This window comes from Corvus moneduloides, chromosome 2 (assembly GCF_009650955.1).
Source record: "Corvus moneduloides isolate bCorMon1 chromosome 2, bCorMon1.pri, whole genome shotgun sequence".
In the NCBI taxonomy this organism is placed as follows: domain Eukaryota; kingdom Metazoa; phylum Chordata; class Aves; order Passeriformes; family Corvidae; genus Corvus; species Corvus moneduloides.
This window is the reverse complement of record NC_045477.1, coordinates 103,399,036-103,421,853: the sequence shown is the minus strand read 5'-3', so window position 1 is coordinate 103,421,853 and position 22,818 is coordinate 103,399,036. Positions and strand designations below refer to the sequence as shown.

Below are 22,818 nucleotides of genomic sequence, written 5' to 3'. Positions count from 1 at the left end.
AAAAAAAAATCCATTCTTGGTCAGTTAAGGCCAAGGTCAATCATCAAAAAGGAGGAATTATGGCTACAGGGTAGCAAGAGAGAAACCACTGTTACTTGTTTTGCCATAACAAACCCTGGTTCCAGAAGCAATGAAATCTAATTGAAAGACAAAATACATTTCACTTGTACTCAACAGTGGTTCTTCACAAGTGCATTTGGTTTATTGAGCAATGCTTAACCATAACCATGGGCAAAATACAATATGATTAAAAGTAGAAAAATACATGTAATTTTTCAGATTGTTTCCCATACCATTTTGGTATTTATGAAAGTAGAGCTATCAAGGCTAAACACAGGTAAGAGACAGAATTCACAGCCCCCATCTGTATCTCCTAATTGTACAGAAAAAAAAAATCCCTCAATTTTCCAAGTCATCTCACAAACTGATATTGCCAAGTTTCACAGAGTATTTCTGCAGCCACAAGGAGCCATGAAGTACACAGTTAGCTGCTACACAGATCATAAATAGGTAAGACTAGATCTCCTTGCTAAGTTACACAAAACTCACTACAGAAAGATCATTGGTAGTGTTCAGCAAGTTTCTGCTCAGAATGTGACAAATTTCAGTGATCTCCCATCTGAACATTGTAAATGACTGTCAAGATTTTTATTCATAGGTTTCTGCTCAGGTCTCAGGTGTCTGAAACCATACTGTACAATCTTGGACCCCTCAAGACATTCATTAAAAATTCCTTCTTCTGTGCTTTAATTAGGAGTTGGCTGTCTTCATGAAGTGCCATGCAAACCAAGATAACCCTAACTTTCCATGTCCAGGTGTTTATAGCACAAGTATCATGGAAATCACTTCCCTGGTTAGGATTTTGCACAGTAATGCCAGTATTCATAATACGCTTCTAATAACAAGTGTGTTTGCTCCCACTCTCTTTCCTTTAACAATGGACTTCTTCAGCATTGCAAAAAGAGCTTGCACTTTGGCAACATGAAGGCACAACACCAAAATGCTGTAGAACAGAAAAAAATCCAACAAGCCCTCATGTGTACACAATGTGGCTAAACTCCAGAACTTTAAAGCTTGTTCTGAGTCGCTGGCAGTACCTGAAGAGTTGGCCAATAAACAAAGTCCAGCTTCTCATCACTGGCAGACCCTGTGGAAAAGAGGCTGCTCCTTCCCTTGCCTGCCCGTTTTGACTGCCCCTAACAGACAACTCAAGCAGCCAAGAGGACAACACATATAACTTCTTAGGGTGACTCCCAGAGGTTAAAATCTCACCCTGCCTTTAATAAATCACACATGAAAGCCTCACCAATGTGCCAGTTTTTAACAGTTTAATGTGTCTCATGAATGCATAGTGAAAAATTACTCTTACTATGGATTTGTGATATATGCTTATGTCTAGTATATGCAAAGGAATGAAGATGGTATGTAGTAAGTATAAAGGAATTTAAGTTAGAAGTATATGCAAAATAATTAAATTACACAGAATATGGCAATCACCTCAACATCAACACTCAGACCAATTTCATTTGTATACAGATATGCAGTTTCCAAACAAAAGAAATTCACATGTAATTCCTGTAAGAAACGTCCTAAGCACAGTTTGCTTTCCATTTTCCTAAGACAGGAATCTACACAAGAAATTACCCAGTACTACACTGAAGAACTAGCATGCAATTAAGGTGTATTGTTTCTACAAATCCACTTGAGAAAATAACATTAAGCCTCCTGAGTCCTATTTTAATCCAGGACCAAAAGTACACTGTGCTTGTTCAACCGTCAATATATGTAAACTACTTAAACATCATGTTTGTTGTTGAGCCAGTTGCATAGCCCTGATTTGGTTTAGACCACAACTATGCAGTGTTTCCAGAAAACACAGCAAAGTATGTATGCTGATAGCCAACACATTTATGCCGAGTATTGGTACTGTAGACACTTTTATTTAGAAACCAATGTCATCTTCCCTGAGTCAAGCATCATATTCTTTAAAAATAGCAGGTAAATATAATTTTGTGGAAGCCAGCTACCACTGGAGAACAACATGAGCACCTTAAGAAACCTTTGTCCCAGACACAAAATAATTGTTGTGAATGAAACACATTACTCTCACTAAAACATTTTCCCTTGGTCTTCGCTGTAGACTTCTAAACAGACAATAGCATGTCCTACTGTTTCCTACGTATATTTAGATCAATATAGGATCAGGCTGTGGCTCTATTGCTTTGAGAAGAAATTTCACATGGACGCACTTCTCAGCAGTGACAAACTCCGATTTTTCTTGATTAATTATACTGACATTAATTGCAAGGAAGTTCTCTACTTTCCAGAATTTTGTTAAGAAGTAATTTTTACATAACATAATAGATTTTTAAAAGTTAGATTTTCACTTCTGGATCAGTCTAGAAATAGATAGTAAAAATGACCCCAGGGAAAAATGTTTTCCACACAAAATGTAGATCTTGGCTATCCACATTAACTCTCACAGATAACAAGAACAATATGATTAAAACAAAGATTTTCTTAAGCTTAAGGATTGAGTTGAACTTCAAACTGTCTATTTTGTGCTTCAGATTATTGCACTGATGCCCACAGGGAACAAAATGTTAAATCAATGCTACAGACAGACATCACAGTGGTAGACAAAGGACACAGGGCAAGCAGACAAGAAGATGCTATGATGACATGCAGATCAATACATCATCTTATACGTAATTCAATGAAAGGGAATTTTGTGGGACTATCCCCACAGTCTCCTCTGGGAACAGTAAGTGTGGGTCTGAAGATTGAAATAGTCTAAAAATGCTAAAACTGCCATTTCAAGATTGCTGTAATTGATTGAAGTGCAGATGACCTCTGAGAAGTGGTGGTCTTACCCAGCTGAACCCCTACTTACTCAAGTAATTTTGTAGTCAGATCAGTTCCCTGATCCAATTCAATCCAGACCTGCAGGATCACTCACACAAAGACTAAACAACTGGTTTGCTTAAAAACACAGCTGTTTAAAGCACTCATAAAAATTCAGCTTAAGATTTAGGGCAAACAAAACAAAATACTGTTGTTCAAACCGTAACTTCTGAAAGAAAGCATGCAACAAGGCTTTTACAAGAACCTGCATCATTTGAACTTTCAACAGGAAAAGAAAAGCTATTTCAGCACAGCAACAGCAGTGCATGAGAACAAGCTGGCCGAGAATAAAATGAGACTGGAAGTTAAAAGGTTTCTGACTGTCAAAGGACTGATGTCCTAAGGCAACTTTCCAAGGAAAGAGCAAAGTTGAAAAACCACAGACAAAAGCCCCAGCTAGTTTCATTCAGTAAGTTGTATGAAATTTTATCTAATATTATGCAGACTTGTCAATGACCCAAAGGGCTAGTGCCTCTTTTGGGAGCTATGGAAGTTCTTAATCAATTTCAGACAAAAATGTTTTCTCTAACAACAGCCACTGTTTCAGCCTCTTGGCCAGAACAGCTAGCTTGTTTTTGCCTGTTGCACATAAGCTAGGGAAGGAAAAAGGGGAGGGATGATAAAGGACTGATGAAAATCCATCAGTTTTGCACCAGAGTGCTCAAGGGCACACATAGCAACGGGGCTTTGCTGCCTGCAGAGAATGGCCACAAATCCCGAGCAGCAAATCAGCACTTGACTAGCTGTAGGAAAGTTCTCCAAAATCACACACATGAAGTGAATCATAGAATCATCAAGGTTGGAAGAGACCTTTAAAAAATCCAGTTCAACTGTCCACCCAGCACTACCATGGGAACCCTTAAACCACAAAACCCAACATCAGCTCCAGGCATCTTGAACACCTATAGGGGTGGTGACTCCACCACCTCCCTGGGCAACCTATTCCAATGCCTGGCCACCCTAACAGTAAAAAATTATTTTCTAGTATCTAATCTGAATCTCCCAGTTTAAGGCCATTTCCTCTTGTCTTCTAAGTGCTGCCAGAGTAGAAGAGAATGGCCCTTACCTCACTGCAACCTCCTTTCAGATACTTGTAGAGAGCGATGAGGTATGAGTAACAAGAACGACACAGCTGTGTCTCTCATGAGAGTATTTCTGCACCAAGCCTTCTGCCATTTCCAAAGATAGATCAGAATTCACAGATTCTGAGCAAATTACTGTCATAAAATTGAAAAGCACCAAGAAAGAGGGAATCTTTCTACTTGCTCTGAAGCATTTCCTGGTAATTAAGACTTGCTGTCTTGGCAGATTCTTCAGTGTCTATAAAACTTCTCAACCCTGAAGTTCCCCCTTTCTCTGACTGGAACAGCTGATGTAACTTCTGCTAACAGAAGTGCTTTTACTGAAATAGCCAGCGCAAGCTCGAACTGCTGAACATCAACATGATTTGTGGTAGTTGTGAATGTATTTTATTTTGCATTTATTAGTTTCAATGCTGCAAAAATTTGGTAAGAGCTTCCAGAAGTAGCTATTGTTGAGGATATAAACTATCAGCCGTGAAAGAGCTCCAGGTTCCTGTAGTTCCTTCTATCAAAAATACCTTCTAAAACAGAAGGTGAAAAGCACGTTTTTGTACACCTCTCTTACCTATCTTTGTCTAGCACTGTGATGTCCTACCTGTCAGTGCTATTTCACAAAAGACTGTCCTCATTTAAGACAGCCTCAAACAGTCACAATATTTACAGATCATCATACCTGTCAAGCTCAAATTCTTGGCATTTCTTATATGGCATCAAAATTCTTTTTTGATTCTAAGAAATTCTCATGTGAAAGACTGGCTGGTATAATTTGGTAAGAGTAATTATTTTGAAAGTTCTGATACACCAGAGTAGGAAATTACCACAAAAGATCATGTTGTTCAGATTTCTTGATTGGAATTTTTTTCAGAAATTACAAGATTTAACCTACTTTAACAACAGTTCACTTCTGTCAAAAATACTTCATGAAAATTATTTTTAACTCAAGTTAGCAAAAATAGCGTGAACTTAAAAGTCACAAGTCGACATGACAAAACAAGAAGTTTTCATACCATGAACGTGTTCTGATAAACTGCTTCACTTTTCCCCTCCACTAATAACTGAAAGGACTCTTCAAGCAAACCACTTATGAAATGCTTGAGACATAAATACTTTCAGAGTGGGAAAATGCTTTTCCAAAAGCCTCTCATGTAACTTGCTCCTGACACCACAAGTGGCCCGCACAGCATATGCGCTAAAGAGCGCTGGCCGTGTCCACACACCAAAGGCAGGGAAGCAGGGCTGACAGCCTGCTTTGGGCACTGCACTTCAGGAAGACAGAGACAGTGTCCTGACTCATCACATCACAACAGCATTCACAGAATATATTGCCTCGCGTCCTGCTCCGATCAATAGGCTGCCTCTCTCCATCTTCTTCCATAAAGGGTCTGTGTTCAAGGAGGAGGTTAACACCACATAATATGCACATTAATAACACTGAATGAAAGTCATTAACTTGCCAAATCTTGGCAAATTTAGTTGCCCACTAGCTTATAGGCTGAAACACATTTGGTTTTCCAGCTAAAGACAAGCTTACCTTTTTACTACAAGCTTTAGCGTCTTGTGTGAACCTTTCACCAGACAGATTGCTTCTTGTCGGAAGCCAGACAGGCCCACATCATTGATACCAACAATTTCATCCCCAGCCAGTAACTTGTCCACAGCTGCAGCTTTGCTCCCATCTTCTATCTGGGAAAAAAAAAAAATAAAACCATGTAACAAATGGTAGAATTATATAGGTTGCACAGTGACACCTTTAAAATAAGCTAATGAGCTTTTAATACTGGCTTCAACAAAAATTAATACAGTAATTAAGAGCTTAACATAATTAAGAAGGCACAGTAAAAATCATTATAAAGAAATAGTAATTATACAGAGACAATTAGAATGGGAAATAAATAAAAGAGAGGAGACTTCCTGAGAAAGCTAGAAAGCTTGAGGGAAATTTGGGAATATAAGGAAAACTTCTTTGCTGTGCATGCACTGGAACAGACTGCCCAGAGAGGTTGTGGAGTCTCCTTTCACTGGAGATATTCAAGAACTGTCTGGATGCAAATCTGTGCTCTGGGATGACCCTGCTTGAGCAGGGAGGCTGGACCAGATGATCCACTGTGGATCCCTTCCAACTTGTCCCATTCAGTGATTCTGTGAAAAGCATCTGTCATCTTGACCTCAGTTCAATACTGAATGTGTAATCATACTTGCAAATAGAGTTTCGGGCCGGCATCTTAAAATATGGTTCCCTAGAGAAGGTAACCAGTAATATTAACCATTTTGTCAATAACATTAACACACAGCCAGCTCAAAAAAATCTGGCACGGCAATGAAATCCCAAAATATTGCTTAACAAGCTGGTCTAGAAAACAGGTATTTTCATCAGAAACATAACATTTAGGAGAATTTACCATCCATACAGCTAATTAACAGCTCTGTCTTAAAAACACAGTGATACTAAGAGAAATTCACTGGAAGATTATTTTGCTGCCACAGGCATCTCTTGAATGCATTTGAATGCATTAAATTTTTATACAATTGCTCATAACATGTGACAAAAACACAAGATAAAGAGTCAGGCTTTTGCAATTCCCACCCTAAGTCAAAAAACCCCACATCACAAGTTACCCATTTTCAAAATTTAAAACAAATCTCAAAAGCTTGATCAGACAGATTAACAAGTATCAACAGTTTGAACTGATTTCAAACGATGATTACAAGGATGTTATGAGGTTATGCAAGGAGAAAATTAGAAGGCCCATAGCCCAGATAGAACTTAATCTGGCTACTGCTATAAAAGACAATAAAAATATTTTCATAAATACATTAGCAAGCAAAGGAGGGCTATGGAAAATCTTTATCCTTCATTGGATGTGTGGGGACCAAGATGGGGCACACGGTTTAGTGGTGGACTGGGCAGTGCTAGGTTAACAACCAGATTCTGTGATCCTAAAGCTGTTTTCCAAACTAAACAAGTCTATGATTCTAAGTACAGTTGTAGGTATTGAACACTTTGCAATTCAATCTCTTGGCTTTCTAGCTTCTTCCTATCCCCTTTGCTGTCAACACAGCCTCTGGCTTCTCAGTTGCTTGGCTTAATGACCTATGTATTTAACTTTATTCCTCCTCTACTTGCTCATAATCCATATCCCACATCTTCCTGTATATTTGACACTTTGTCTTCAAAGCAAAGACTTTCATTTATGTCTTCATTATATTTTACATTGACTACAGTATCTGAGTCCCACAATATTAAACGCCAGCAAATTTACAAAGAGTAATTCCTTGTAATCACCCTAACTGCAGAAAGCTTCATAAAGAACTGCCATCTTCTGAGGCACCAAAGTCAATCAGCAATGAGATAAATCCAGAGGAAAGTAACCTCACGAATTTTGAAGCTCACAGTACAGGTTTTAGAAAGAGTCCGGCAACAAAAATATAAATTAAATAACCTAATAAAAAAAGCAATATCTCTTGATGAAAGTACTTTAGGATGATCTCATAGAGCACTCAATCTCATTGCAGGCATATAAAAGCTCTCTTTATGCAAGTTCATGATAGATGTTCTTAAAAATTTTCAGGCCTGTAAACCTAAGCCAAAAAGAATACTATGAAAAATGCTTAATCTTATATACCATTCTAAAACACTTATTAATAGTAATCAAGAAACTTTATTTCCATAACTTCTTATCTTAAAAAAAACCCAGATAATTAAAGACAGAGCAAGTTTCTACATCCCCATATATCTAGTTTTCAAGTTATGACCTGTCTTCTGACCTGCTCACATATCCTCTGAACATCAAGAATTTACCAGAACACTAAAATATCACTGCAAATCTTAATTTATGTTGGAAACAAGGGAGTAGCAGTGGAAATTGCTTATATGTAAGTAAAGATTTCAGTTCAGAGGTGTCAAGTATAGAGCATCTGCCATATAAGGGACACTGAAATCAGGCTGAGCAGAACAAGACAACAGGCAGCCTGGGACCTGTATCTGAAGCCAAACAGGTTAGAAAAGTGGCACAAAAAACATTAAGGAAAAAGAGGGTTAAATCACTAGAATTGTAGGGGGAAGGTCAAGGGGGGGGGAGGCGGGGATGGGACAGGACACGCATGGCAGGAGGCAGAGAGGGAAAGTATCTTGGAGGACACACTTTAAATTCCAAATGTAGATGACAACCATTTGCAGCCCTTATGCCCCAAGCAAGGCACCCAAACATAATGACAAGGCTAAGACACCCCTGGGCCCCAAAACACCTTAACAGGATCTTTTTTTCGTCTGTATTAAAAAAAAAAAAAAAAAAAAAAGGGGGGGGGGGGCGGGCGGGAAATCTGTCTCCTAGGGTTTGAAGGAATGTTCATTGTTCTCAGTAAGCGTGTTTGTTTTTTCTTCAGGCTGGCAATGCACTGACAGCAGGGAGTATTCAGTTACCCCCTCTGAGTTTTAATTTCAGCAGGGAAACTACACATTCCACACAAAGCAAGCTTTCCAAAGAGACTCTGGCTGTCCAAAACAACATTAATCAAAAAAACTCAAAAAGTATTCAAAAAATCAAAACCTAAACACAAAGCTGAAGCCATCCTCATGAAAACTTCCAAGTGACTTTAAGATCTTGTCTTCAGACCACCTGCAGGTAGGGAGAATAAAAACTACACATCCATTCACAGCAGAAGTCTTTTCAAGCTGAATAAATCTGAACATAAACCTTTCATGCTCAGATCCCCAAATGGCTGTACAGATATGATTCCACTTGACAATACACTTTTAAGTGGAAATGGGAAAGTTAGACAGGAAAAATACAATTTCTTCTGTTACACCAGAAGTCCTTCCTTTAGTCATAACAACTAAAAACATTAGGCTTTGCACACATATAAAGAAACACAGCCAGAAATATCCATGAGGAAAAGGCCTCTTCAAATATGCTGCTATATCACCCTGCCTTCTTTGTGCAAAATGGACAATGCCATTCCAGCTGCTACTTCAGGTTTTCTCTTCTTCTGTTTACTAGTTTTATTGTCTTTATTTATTCACCCACTGAGTAACTTTACACCTCATCAGGACTTAACTAGAAGTGTAAATACCAACCAAAATACATAAACATTTTAGAACTAGCAAATACACTCAAAAATGTCAGTATTTGTCACACCTCAACCATGAATGTATTTCACTCACTATCTTCAGAGTCAGCTGTGCTATGCTGTGTTCAGGATTTAAGCCCAACTTTTAAGACTGAAGCCTGTATTACTTACCTACTTAGAATTGATTTCTTTTAGGATTTCAGGTGTACAGAAAAACTAGATCAATAGCTGAAAATAAAGCCTTGAAAATGCAGAGGGAGGTTTTAAGATGAAGCCTTTCAAGAACAGTCAGGAAGAAGAGGTCTGCCTCAATCCCTGTCAGCTGGCAGATACAACTGGACGTAACCCAGCAGGAACTGAACTCCCGTAAGCACACACATCTTAACATTTTTATAGCAATAGCAGGAAACAAAAGACATAGAAGAAAAACAATCGACACCTTATTTTCTTATAAATAACAGACATAAGCCTTCAACAAACATATATAGTTACACAGCTTATATTGAATGAGCAAGGGTTCTAGAAATGCCCTCAAACCATGCTTTTGTTATGTACTAAAAAATCATACCCTCATACTGTGCTAAATTAACAAGTGCAAACATGTTGACTTCCTATCCTTAGCAGTGATGTTGGTATGCTACCAAAAAAAGTGTTTTCAAAAGGACATGAAAAAGATGTTTGTTGACCGAAAGCATCTGCTTAGACAGTCTTCATCTCTCACCCTGCTGTCCCTGATGACCTCCCTACAGCCAAGAGCAAAAGCAAACTTTTGTGCATCTGCGAGGATTGTGAGCGCAGACTTTGCCATCATAACAATATCTAAATTAATTGTCACATCTTCCCAAATTTATTTCACTTGTATCACATCCACAAAACAGGAAGACACTGATTAAAAATGTTGATATGAGGATTTTTTTAAAAATTATTGAAGAAACAACACACACGTAAATCTAGGATGTGAAATTCTTCCTGTAAAAAGAAGATACAGCCTTGAAACATGGGAAGAACTGCGCCATGGAGAAAATGTCTAACGGCTAGATACACGAACACATTCAAAGAATACTTACAAGTCTCTATTCCCCCTGTTGGTAATAAACAGAAAGGGGGAAATAATGGCCTATCTTTCCAGCTTTGAATTGCTGCAGTATAGATGGGGAGCAATTCTAGCATGTGACCCCTTCACTTCTGTGTTTATCAGGTCTGATGCTTTACTTAAAATACCCACATTCCTCTATAGGCACCTGTATAAACAAGCAGGAGACAGGTTGGGGAAACGCTGTGTCATATGAGAGATCTAGTTTTGTTTACAAAGCCAACAGATTCTTGTCCATGCTCTCTTTGGACAGGGTGGGAGACAGCATGGAAACCCAAACCCACAGACAAACACAGGAAAAAACACCACCACTTATCAGCATTCTGCTATCAGCTGTGATAAACTATTTTATCATAATTCATTTCTTGTACAGCCAAGAAATGTTTCCGTGGTTGTTTGTATTATGAGTATCATCTAATACAGTTTTTCCACAAACCTAACCATCTTTGTAGATGATCTTCAGAACAAATAAAATGTGGAAAGTATCAATTATTTTGATTTGCAAAGAGTTAAACAAAGGAGAAAAACCTCTACAGTTCAAGCCTGGCATTTGTGTAACTTTGAGGAATGAACAGAAAAGTAACAGAAATAACCAAAAGTAACAGAACCGACCTAATTCCAGCTATACATTCTGCAAATGCATTCTTGAGCGGCAAGGGCTGCATTCACCAGCAACACTCATAGCTCAGACTGAGGCAGGATAAAAGAGGGGTGCAAACTGCAACAGGACCTAACTGGTCCAAAGACAATGGGTGTGTATATGCAAGGCATCACACAAAGGCATGCATACACTAGAAGCTGGGCAATGCTAATGCATTTGACTTTACATTCCTACACATCTTTTCTCTCCCACTCTACCTGGACTTTGAAAGAGACTGCTGGAAGGACACCTGCCAGGCAAGAAGCTCCAGCTCCGTTTTACAAATTGGCTCAGAAGCATATATGGAAACAAGGCCCAAAACAATGCAGCATGGCTGCAACAGTGCAAGGAATTCCACACAAAGCTTCATGCTAATGGAAGGTACCTGTAACCCTGAACCACCTCTTCCCACAGACTGCAGCTTAAACAATCAGCATTAACTACCCAACACAAACTTTAACCACCGTATAAAGAAAAGAAAACTTAATGATGGACTACCAACTTGCAAACTCTGGGCCTATGCAATACTATCCAATATTATTAACTTGACAATTACTGCACTTCGATCAGGCAGATGGGTGTCTGCTGCATTTGGTGACACTAACTCAGCACAGAAACCAGAACTTCCCTTTTGCCTGGTATCATAAATTCACACCCCACAGCCATTGTCCATACTTGCTCTTCCTGACATTATCTTTAAACATTACAGCAAACCGCATTAAGTTTTAGGAATGTTTAGTCCAGGGCAATGTATTTCCCTAACAGCAGTTTCTTTCTTCCCTAGACCTGAGGGAAACAGTTCATGGTCACTGTCACAAAACCACTGAACAGGCAGAGAAATCCCCCTCATCCAGCTGCTCTTTCAAAGTGTTCCCCATTGTGCTGCAGAGATCTTGAGCTGGCAGGAGCCCTGCCTTTTGTCAACAAGTGATTCTTAAAAATCAAAATGGAAACATTTTTTTAAAGGGTAGAGTTCAGTAATAGCACATGGTTCTATCACAGCCCTTTCTAATTGCTTGTTATTTAGTGTATTGAAATATTTGCATATTCGCCCAGCAATCTTTTCCTTTCTTTGTTGTTTTTTGCTTTAAAAAAAAAAAAAGCATAGTATTTTGAAAAGCCAACTGTTGGTAGAGTTCTTTAAGTATTTATTCTGTTTTTATAATTGTGTCCATGCCACTGTTTTGACTAAGGGCTGCCGTCACTTCCACTAGAACAGGCCATTTTTGGGGGGGATTTATTACAGCTGTAAAAACTGACTCCAGGCTGAAACCTACCTTCAAAGTTCCTCAAGCCAGAAATGTTTAAGAAGTATAATAAAACATCCAGCACTTCCCTCTTCAACAATTCATACATAAACTGATTAATATTTTAGTTGAACCTACATTCAAAATAATACCTACCACAACCCTGTGAGAAAATCTTTCCAATTATAAATCATCAGTTACTATTTCTAAAGAGGTTACAGTTATTATCTGTTTCTTTAAATCACAGGGTTATTATGGACTGCAGACCAATTAAAGTACTTGCAGTTAAAAATTTAATGAAGCTTTTCCCCAAGAAACTAATGATAACAATTTCCAGATGAAAAGTATCAGGAAGAGAAACTTCACGTAGATTTGTAGGTTTTAAAAAACTGAACAACAGATGTTTATTTTTAAACTTTTTTTTCAAAGTGATTCCATTGTTTCAGCAACAGAAGTTGGAAACTTTTCATCACTGCTGAATGCTTCTACTAGAAATAAATAATTAGAAGAAAACCCCCAACAAAAACTCATATCCCACAAACACCCAAAAGCCCTTGATGTTTGGAAATCATAGAGCCAATGTAGCAAAAAAAAAAAAAAAAAAAAAGTGGGGCTGCTGAGTGTCAAGAACTTAGCTGTTATTCTGCTATTAGTACCTAAACTTAACTAGTCACATTTTACAACTTCTAAATAATATTTGCACATAACCCAGAGCAGCACACCTGCATGTATTTTATCTCTACAGAGCAACTAAACACAGACAAACTGTAGTCTTTGGAAATCTTTTTATGCAAGAGCCCCTCTACGGCAGCACAAAACCATCAGGGAAGCTTCCTAGCTCTTACAGTTCCCACAATCCTAAACACGCACTCAGGCCAGAGCAAAGCCAAAACAGACCCAGCTTACCTGGAGTAAGAATAAGGACAAGACAAGAGTGGAAAAGATTGAAGTGAGTAAAGATTCTGGAAGCAGGGGTGATGGCAGAAGCCCGCTGGTAGTGTCGATCCTGAAACGAAACAACTCCAATCCCATCCCTCCCTCACACCAAAATAACACTTGCAAAGCGTAAGCTTAAGTTTTGATTTTTTTTCCTAGTGCACCACCAACATCTAAACACCTTCCTACTACTGTTTGGTACAGCATTCATTCAGACCATCTGTACACAACTTATTCAAAAATTACTGAGAAATAACTCCCATTTACTTTTAGCCATGAGTTTGGTTTTGGATTTTACAGAAGCTAATGGCACATCCAGCCCAGAGGAACCCATCTGCAGTGTCAGATACCTTACACTGTTTTTAAACATATTTTGCTATCTTTTTGCTTTTCCTTCCAAATGACAAAATAATCTGTACAAGAATAGCGTCAATAATTGTGCTATGAGAAGAAATAGCCAGATGGCTAAAAGAGAACTACTTTCTCTATATGCAGTTTACTTATTCTAACAAACCCCCTACCAGACAAGTTTGAAAGGGTTGGATTATCCATATTTACATGTCCAAGTTTACTTATGGATGATTATATATATAGTCTGTTTACATATGCAATCTGTGCAGTTACCATTAAGCATTTTTATAGGTTTACATTTTTGTACTTTCAGCTACTACGAACAATGATAAGAATGGCTTATAAAGAGGTTATGCCTAGAAACAACTTGTATTTTATCTATTCAAACTGATAACAGGAACAGACTTCCAAGAGGAAAAATATGACCTGACAAAGTAATCTTTATGATCATAAGGTTCAAGGTTTTTTACTTTGCAACTATCATATGCTTTCAACAATGCTGGTTTATCTTTCTGCCTTCCTGTCTATCCCAGGAAAATAATGTCATGTTTGCCAATGCACCCTTGACAAAAACAGACTGAATGCAATCCAATGCAAATGCCTGCAAAACCACTGCATAATTAGGGAAAAGGTAGGAATTACTGACAAATCAAATTAAAAATTACCCTGAATGTGTCTGTATGATCATGTAATAGGACTGTGCATTAATTAAAAAAGGAAAAGACCAGTTTCATCAATTTGCACCTTGTTTGTAAGGAACTTCACCACGCCTGAAAGATAGACATTAACAGACCTAGTGGATGGCAACAGTATACTTACCAAAAATAAATTTAACCTATTTCATTCCATCTATCAGTCTAAATGTGACCTTTTACAAAGTTACATCTATGCCTATGTCTACAGATTGCTGTGGTTTCAAAAAAGAAAAAAAAAACAACCCAAACCGAAAAGCTACACTTTTAGACACAGGTAGCGCTGATTAAGACCCAGTGCCAGAAAGAGTGCTTCACTGCCTGTTAGTTTCAAAAAGCTCTGTGATGAGTCTGCCAAAAGCCACAGGAATTCTACAGAGTGTTAGGTTGCCATTTTAAATACTTTCTCTTGAACAGCCCATTTTTAATAGAATGCTTATCTTGACTAACTCATACCAGTATTTGGTTTTAACCACAGCTGCTGTTTGGGACCTTCCATTTTTGTCATAGCACAAATGCTCACTTTTCAGACAGTGAGAAAGTATAACATTTCTCAATAATTCTTGTAAGAATATTCTTAACAACTCCCAAAAATGTGATTTTATCCCAAAAGTAAAAGTTATTTTTAATAGTTACTGCAGAAGTATTTAAGAACCAACTACTATGTAGTGGAGTGAACAGAACATAACATTACACATCTAAACAAAAATCTAGCAAACAATAAGAATGACCTGCTTTCATAATAACTGAGAGCAATTTCTTCAGCAAGATTTCTCTGGTTTGCAATATTATTCAACTTTAAAGAAAAAAGAGGCTCAGTAAGGTGCTGAATTTTAAAACATGTCTTATTTGTTGATTCCCTCACCCATTCCTCTGCAAAGAAAACAAACAAAAGACTTCAAAAGAAGGGTCAAGCTCCTCTTAAAATTTGAGTGCTTTAAACTTTAACAACATAATTTGTTCTTTACATTAGCTTTTCATCTCTGTTCAGAATTGATATGTACATTCACAGAGCATCCAAATTACAGACTGAAGCCATCCTTTGCCACCATGCTCCTCAACAATTCAAATACTTAAAGCCAAGTTCAAACAAGAAGAGGCATTTATTCCTTCCTCCCCCCACAGTGCTAAAATAGTCAACAAAACTTAAAGTTGTCTTAATTCACCTTTATATAATTTACACAACCCCGTTTACTCTAAGTACATAGTACTTCAAACTGAATACATGCAGATGTCTGCTCCCACTGTATGAAAGCTGTATTTCTGCTGTGCACTCTGCATGCCATTTCAATTCTTTGTTCTTAGAGCAATAAAATCTCGGAAGCAAGTGGAATGACCCTCAAGAAAACAAAAAGGCATACTACTACAGAAACAGAACAGTTCTGGGTAACCTTGCCCTTAGTTTCTCTTCTATTCCTGTTTATTACTGTCTCAGTAAAGGAAAAGAGCTTCCCTCACTCCACTTTGACCCAGAACTTAAACATGAAAAGACGAAGCAAACACTAAATACAGCATTGAATATATTTTTCTAGGACAGAAACTGCAATGCAATTGCTCCTAAAATTACCAAATGCAGTTCACAAAGCAAGTTGGAAAGGACTGTATGGCAGTTTCAACCTGATGAGGTCCACTTTTGTCAGCTTGCAGTATCTGAGCTGCCTGGTACAGTCAGACAGGGGGCTGCTTTTCTGAAGACAGATTGCTAATACAATCAAGGTAAATCTCTCATGATGCTCCAGTAATAAAAAGAGCATGTCAATAAAAAACCACCAGTGTTTTATGCAGTTTATTGACAAGATGGAATAGTACTCATCTGCCTCCCCAGGGCACATACCTGGCAGAGCAGGGCGTGAAACATTCATGCAGTTAGAGTTAAGCACAAGTATCTTAAATCTGTTCTGAGTTGGGAACCTGAAAAAAGCAAAATTCGGTTCTGTGGAGAGGAGCTAATCTGTAGCAATTTACACCCCAGGCATCAATCACAGTATGGCAGCCATGCCTTTTTCTCCCTAGCCATTGGTACTCTGTTACCATGTATTTTAGATCTAAAAAAAAACCAAAACCAACCAAACAAAACCACCAGCAACAAAAAAGCTAACAACCCACCCCCCCCAGCAAACCCAACGTTTTCTTTAAAAGAAATTTTCCTTTTTTCTAAACAAGCCTAGATGTCAGTAATTTCATATACTTCATTTTGTGTAGATTATTCTGTATACCATTCCTTAAAACCTCATTACTTTATATCATTGCAAAACATTAGAAGAAAATCCTTCCTCATGAAAAATTTACCATCTGAATTAGATATGCAACCATTTTTGGCATCTCTGTGAGTATCCTGCTACCTTTTCTCTATTTCAGAGGCCTAATTCTTCCTAGGATTAATGAGACATAATTAACCAGTAAGATAATTATCCTGGGTCAATGACAAAGGTTATTTTTTCTTAGGAAATTACAGGATTGTGCTGGGAATTATCAATTAATGCACTAAAATCACCATGGATTATAAATCTACACAAATAGAAGCTTCAAAAAGCTGCATGGATTTAACTGTAAATTGTGTTGTCGTACTGGAGAATTCTTATATTCAGAAGTTAGAGTATGCTTACTACTCTAAATGGACATTTTCCAAATTGGCTTTCATTTGCGGCTCTTTTTCAAAAGCTTTACTGTATTACACATGTTACTGACCTAATTATCTCTAGGAGCAGGCACATTACTGCAAAGACTCAAAAAAAATAAAGACTATCAAAACATTACACACACAATTAGCTGCTTTTCCCGATTAAAAACGTGTATTTAATTACAACAAAACGACTCAGTTTGACAAACATCTGTATTTCTGTTTGGCAAAAGTATCTGTCATCTGTGCAGATGCACTTATTAAAAGACACATCCTGCTCATGCAGCACAATTCACAACTTCACTGTGCAGCACTCATTCAAGTGAGTAGAATTTTGAGAAAAAAATGTTTGTACAATAATTCTTACAACACGAGCGAAAAATTTATAATTACACTTCTATTTTCTGATATTGGTGGTGGGACCACTGCATATGCACACAAGCATCATATACAGAGCTTATTGTCTCCCACTGCTGCCTATGCCAGCGAACATGAACCGCTTCTCGGGAGCGTGCATTCCGACAGCATGCAACCGCACTAATGAAAAATTCATGCCTGAGCACGCCCGTTTAGGATGTCAGTGTTGGAAGGAGATTGAATGTTCAAATACCACATTGGAGATTTTTGAACTTGCTCATCTTGATAACTGACAGACCATTTAAACACTGCCTGTATTGACATTCTGAAAGAAGCCACTAACAGGGCTAAGGAATTTGAGTATTTTGTGGGACCCACAAGATCCCGTCTGTGTATTTGTGAATGTCATGCAACAGCTGCTTTCCTTTCAGAGAAGACACATCTTAAAAGCCTAACACCAAAGCATGCAAGAGCTGGGAACAAAGCAGTATTTTAACCTACTGTTTGATAGTCCTAAGTATTTTCCACAGGGATATTCTCATGACCATCTCCAGAGAAAAGCAACATAGTCTTCTGTAGAGCCTGCCCACTGTCAGCAGTACTTCCATTCAAAACTTGCCTTTCTTTCCTCAAGCTCATCACCACAACCTGCCTTTCCCCAAAAGCATATTCTGAGCAGAAACCTGATTCTTTAAAGGGTAGAAGTGCAAAGAATCCCCTAGACAAAACCCCTGAATTTTGCTTTATGCTTAAGAGCTATGCATGTAGGCTGAGACTGAATTACAAAGTAGGAATATTACTGCAAGATTTAGCTACATCTTAAGTTCAAGAAAAGCATCAATCACTAAAAACAGCAGAGAAACAATCTACTCTTCTGAATGATAAACACTTAAATCACATACTATGTTACATAATATGCAGCAACAGTGGCATATTGAAAAAATTTGTTTGCACTGTATTTAAATTATCTCCAAATTCATTAATTTTCACACTCTAAACTGTAGGAAAAGCTTTTACTAAAATTTTATCTATCATAGTAAAATGAAGTTGAAGGTCTGGCTAAAGTAGCAACTGGAGAGCCTTCTGCTTTCCAAATTAACAGGCTACTCTGTTTCTGCATAATTTGTTCTGGGGTCAGAGGCTGGCCAGCCTTCTGTAGCATAATTCGACATTTTGTGATTTGGGAAACTGTAGTGTCTGGTGAAGGTTTTGTTATGCATCTCAGACTATGATCAGCATTACATTAGTTGCATCATAAACTCAATCATTAGGATGAAACTTTTTTAATAAAAACAACATTTGGAGACATGTAGCTCTAGCAGTACTTTGGTTCCTGAAGATGCCTGCACCTTTGCCTCATGCCTCCATTCTGGATCACTAATTGCTTCTACAAGTGTTAGCACACATTTTGTTTCTCATTACAAATGCTGGAAATGGAAATCTCTACCTAAGACTGTTCATTTACCTCTTCTCCAAAAAGCATCCTAATCACAGTCTGCAACAGAGAAAGAAAAAAAAAAAAGCGCGTGCATATGTGTGTGTTTAAAAAAAATAAACATCGCATTCCCTTTGTACTCTCACCCCAGCCCTACTGGTCTGGGATTGCTTCTACACAGTGGTTGAGGAGCACTGCATGTCCCAACACACAACGTGGTGGTTAGGGCAGTCTCCCAGTCATAGACTGGAGGTCAAATCACCTCCAAAAAACATCTCCTGTTTTCTGGACATGCATTTCAACATTTGAATAGAACATAAAAGATGAGCAAACACCACTTCTGCAGCTGCCTTGTTTGGCTTTGTTTTAAAAGGAGAGTAATTCACAATCCCCCCAAAAAAGGAAGGAAAAAATAAAGGGATGAGGGGGGAAGAAGTAGACGTTTACCCTAAGCTTGAGGTTTGTAAATTTGCTTTGCTACTGCAGTCCTGACTCTCCCCTTTGAATTAATCTCAGAGAAGACTGTTTCTCTGTACAGATGTTCATGTTGGGATACTTCTTTGAACAGCTTAACAGGGAGGTTTCTGGATTACCTATTTCAAGCACTTAATTACTATAAACTGCATAGCCACTCTGGGACCTAAACATCAGACACTGTAATGACCAATCTGTAAACCTCTAGAGTTTTTTGTTTAGCTGGCTATTGACTTGAAGACCAGTTAATGAATTATTTTTAAGCATGTGTCCAATCTCAGCTGCAAAAGATGAATCTTGTTATCTTTATTAATAACGACAACTCTCCTTTTAACATATAATAAAAATGGTATTCCTAAATGTAGACTTGGAGCTTCTGCTTTTGTTTGCTTGCTTTTACTATTAGAAGAGTGTATTATTAGTAAATATCATCATTAAGGACTGCTGAAATTAAGAATGTACTGCAAGCCTTTTATTAAGCAGGTCAGTCAGTACAAATCCACTGTGTTTTTATTAGACAGCTACTCCTATACTTCCTGTGTTGCTCTTCATTTCTTTACCTCAAGAGCAGTTAAGCACTATGAGAAGCCCAAATTCCCATGGCTTGTGTTCATCTCATGTTTCAGAAACAAGGGTCTGTACCTTCACAAGCACTTGAAAAGCACTACACAGATACACCAGAAATACAAGCAGCTGATACAAATTTGGAGAAAAGTTGCACTGGTGTTCTTGGATTTTTCTTATCCGATGGAAGTGCAGATGTGCCTTTTGGGAGCACATCCCAAAACTCTCAGCTTCCTCCCACTAAGCTGAACAACACTCTCAATTTCTAGTGAACTGTGGAGAACAGCACATTTATTCTTGCCAAGATACAGGAAGGCAGAGATGGGCAAAGCAATAGTCTATTTAAGTTGGTCTGGGTCCACACCACACAGCAAGATATTAGCAGCTGTGATGTTGTGCTGATGTGGGCTGAGGTTGATACCTCTTGAGCCACTCAAGAGAGGGAAGAACCGCAGTTTTTTTACATTAGGGAGTTTCCGGAGCATGAGTAAGACTGAAGTGCAGGAAGTTAGATAACTCGGCAGTGAAAGACCTAAAATTCCCATTTCATTATTTGAGGAAAGCTGCAGAGACTCCTGCTGCGTTCACATATTTTCTGAGCTGCGTGAAGTAACTCTAAGTAAAAACATTTCATGAAGATCTCTCAAGTGCATGGATACCACCAGTTAAAGCAAGCATGGGGTATCTGCTAGACAGTACCTCTTCCTTCCTTCCTTCTCTAAGCCACCGGCTTATGTTCCTGTACAGAATATGCAGGAATTTTCTTACTTTGAAATATTAGCTAGTTACTTGGAGAGACTGGCTGGCTACATACAAGATTTCAGAGCTACAGCAGATCCATAACCATTATCTGTCATAGGTTTTTTCTTGCTGGGCATAATCCAATTTAAGTTTACAGATAAAATTTCCACTTCATTTTCCATATGGTTATCCAAACCACAAGTTTCTGTCTTATAATCATAGTTCTCATTACGAATGCAAATTCCTTTCCCCTCCTTCCTTTATCAGTTATCTACCATAATTATTAAGTGTATTTCAAGATTATTTCAAAATTTGCGTGAATTTTCTGAAAGTACTGTCTTTTTAGTAAATAACCTTTGAATACTTCAGTTTTACCATTCCTATTTTAGAACTTTTTTTGGTACGGTGGTTATTCCACGAAGTTTAAAGGCTGTGAGAAATATCCAGAGAAATATCCACACACTAATTCTGCAGTGCTGATTTATCACTGAGGCCGAACATGCAATAAAAAGACCTTTTGGTTGGGAGAGTTTTGTTATCGACAAAAGTGAATGAAGCACTTTTGCGGTGCAATACACAACTATGTTGCTTAGCAATTTAGCGGGACCAAAACAGGAAGTCTACAAAGAGTATTCGCTCTGCTTTAGAAGTTCACCCTCTCAGTGCTACCTGGCACAGCCACCACAGTGGCATTAAACGCTACTAGTTTTCCTCATTCATTACTTCACTGTAAGCAAATCTCCAGAGGTATACACAGAGCATAAACTCTATTGGACATGCTATATTCTCTACAGTGATCTTCTAAAAGATAAAGGACCAGACAGTGTGCTGCCACAGAGCCAGCTATATCATTTGGCATCACAACTATATCTTGCTACCTCAGTATCAATTTTCCAAGAGCTTAGCACAAAACAGTGAACAAACTACTGAGTTAGTGTACTTAATAATGCTACAGTGTACTCACTAAAATGGCTTAAAGCTGTAAAAATGTAATTTAACAAGTTTTCCACAAACAGGAAATTACGACGCAAACCTCAATAAAAACGTTGCCTATTTCACCCTAAACCAATTTTCAGTATTCTTACAGTGTCTGTCAAGAGAAAGCAAGGAAAAATTGGCTGAGTTTTACAAATTGTGCAACTTAAAAAATGGTCTTGTGATAAGGAACACACTACTGCTTCTCCTGGTAGTGTTATTAATTGGTAATGCTTTCCTCCATGCTGGTATTATGTTGCATCCTCTGCCTTTCACCATTTCTTTTGCAGACGGAACACATTTTTTTCTTCAGGATGATAATCTAAATTAGGAGGCAATATAATCAGCCTCTTAATTATACATATGCAGACGGAGCACAACAGTTGCTCTGCTTGTCAAAAGGATTTAAAATGTAAGCAGCATAGGGCCAGAAAAAAACCCCATGCATTTAGAAAACTAGTCTTCTACCATAAGAGACAAGTAAAAAAAAGTGCCTCTCATTTGCTGATGAAAAAACCTTACATAAGATTTATCAGCATGTACTCAAATTCTATGCAAAACAAAACTAATAGGAAAAGTCACTTTTTATTCAATTTCAACATTACAGATCTTTTCAGTACAGTGAATGATACATTTAAAAAACACCTTTAAGGCAACTTCATTTTGCAACATCATAATTTTCTGAAGAACACAGTAGAAGAAGTTACTTTAACTCCAAAATCCTAAGTCAACTTCCGAAATTTCACAGAGTAGCTCCACCCGTAACCTACAACACTGTATGAGCTGTTCCAAAAGATAGTTTTTCAATTTAACAAGGGAAAAAAAAAGAAAACTGAAAAAATAACGCTAAATAAAAATATTCCCTTACCTGTTAATTTTCTTTTGCTTTTATGTTGCCCTGCTACCAAATGTAGAAAAACAAAGTGCAATTCCATCAGTCGATGTATAACTCAAAGCAGTCTCCTGGCACTGGACCAGAAAGCAAAGCTGAACTCGCCCCAGTGAGAGGCCATGGTGAGGTTTGCTGGCCTCACCACAGTCACCTCCTTCCCAGAGCTCCGGGCCACCAGCCCATGGGAGCCAGCAGGGGAGGCTGCTCCAAGCGGCCCTGAGGTCCCACAGGAACATGGGTGCTCCTGCTTGTGCAGACACGGTGCTGAGCAGGTGGTCCCAAACACAGCCTTGTGCCTTCTTGAAGGCGCTCACAACCATCCCACCCCAGCCATTCCCATGGTGAAACACTCAGATCTAACATCAGGAAACTACAGTGTAGAAAAATTAAAGAACATAAAAGGTAACAGTTTTTCACCCTAAAATACAGACCCTTCCCTGTGCTTTCAAACAAAGTTTTTACACTGGACTGTTACTCTGCACCATACTAAATACTACCTTTATCTAAGTATCTCAAGTATAAATTGCACTGAAATATTTACAGCAGTGCAATGCTAATAGTGTTGAAATATTTTTTGCCTAAACTTATCAAATATGCAGCTTGTCCTGGAGGGAAGGGGGGAGGTTACCATGTATAAAATTTGAGTTAGGTATTCTCTCTGTTGGTTTGCAATTGACAAATTTACAATAGTTTGTACTGGCTACGCATTGTTTGCCAATGATCACATCCCAGAGGCTAAACAAAGTGA

At 38.1% G+C, this 22,818-nt stretch overlaps 1 protein-coding gene across 4 annotated transcripts in view; it reads right to left on the bottom strand.

The window, feature by feature from the left end:
* SHROOM2 (shroom family member 2) overlaps window positions 1-22,818 on the bottom strand; it is a 118,320-nt gene that overhangs the window by 64,590 nt on the left and 30,912 nt on the right. For all 4 annotated transcript variants that reach the window (XM_032100612.1, XM_032100613.1, XM_032100616.1 and 1 more), the window contains exon 2: window positions 5,518-5,669. In XM_032100612.1, coding sequence (XP_031956503.1) covers window positions 5,518-5,669 — 152 coding nt within the window. The remainder of the gene's footprint in view (window positions 1-5,517; window positions 5,670-22,818) is intronic.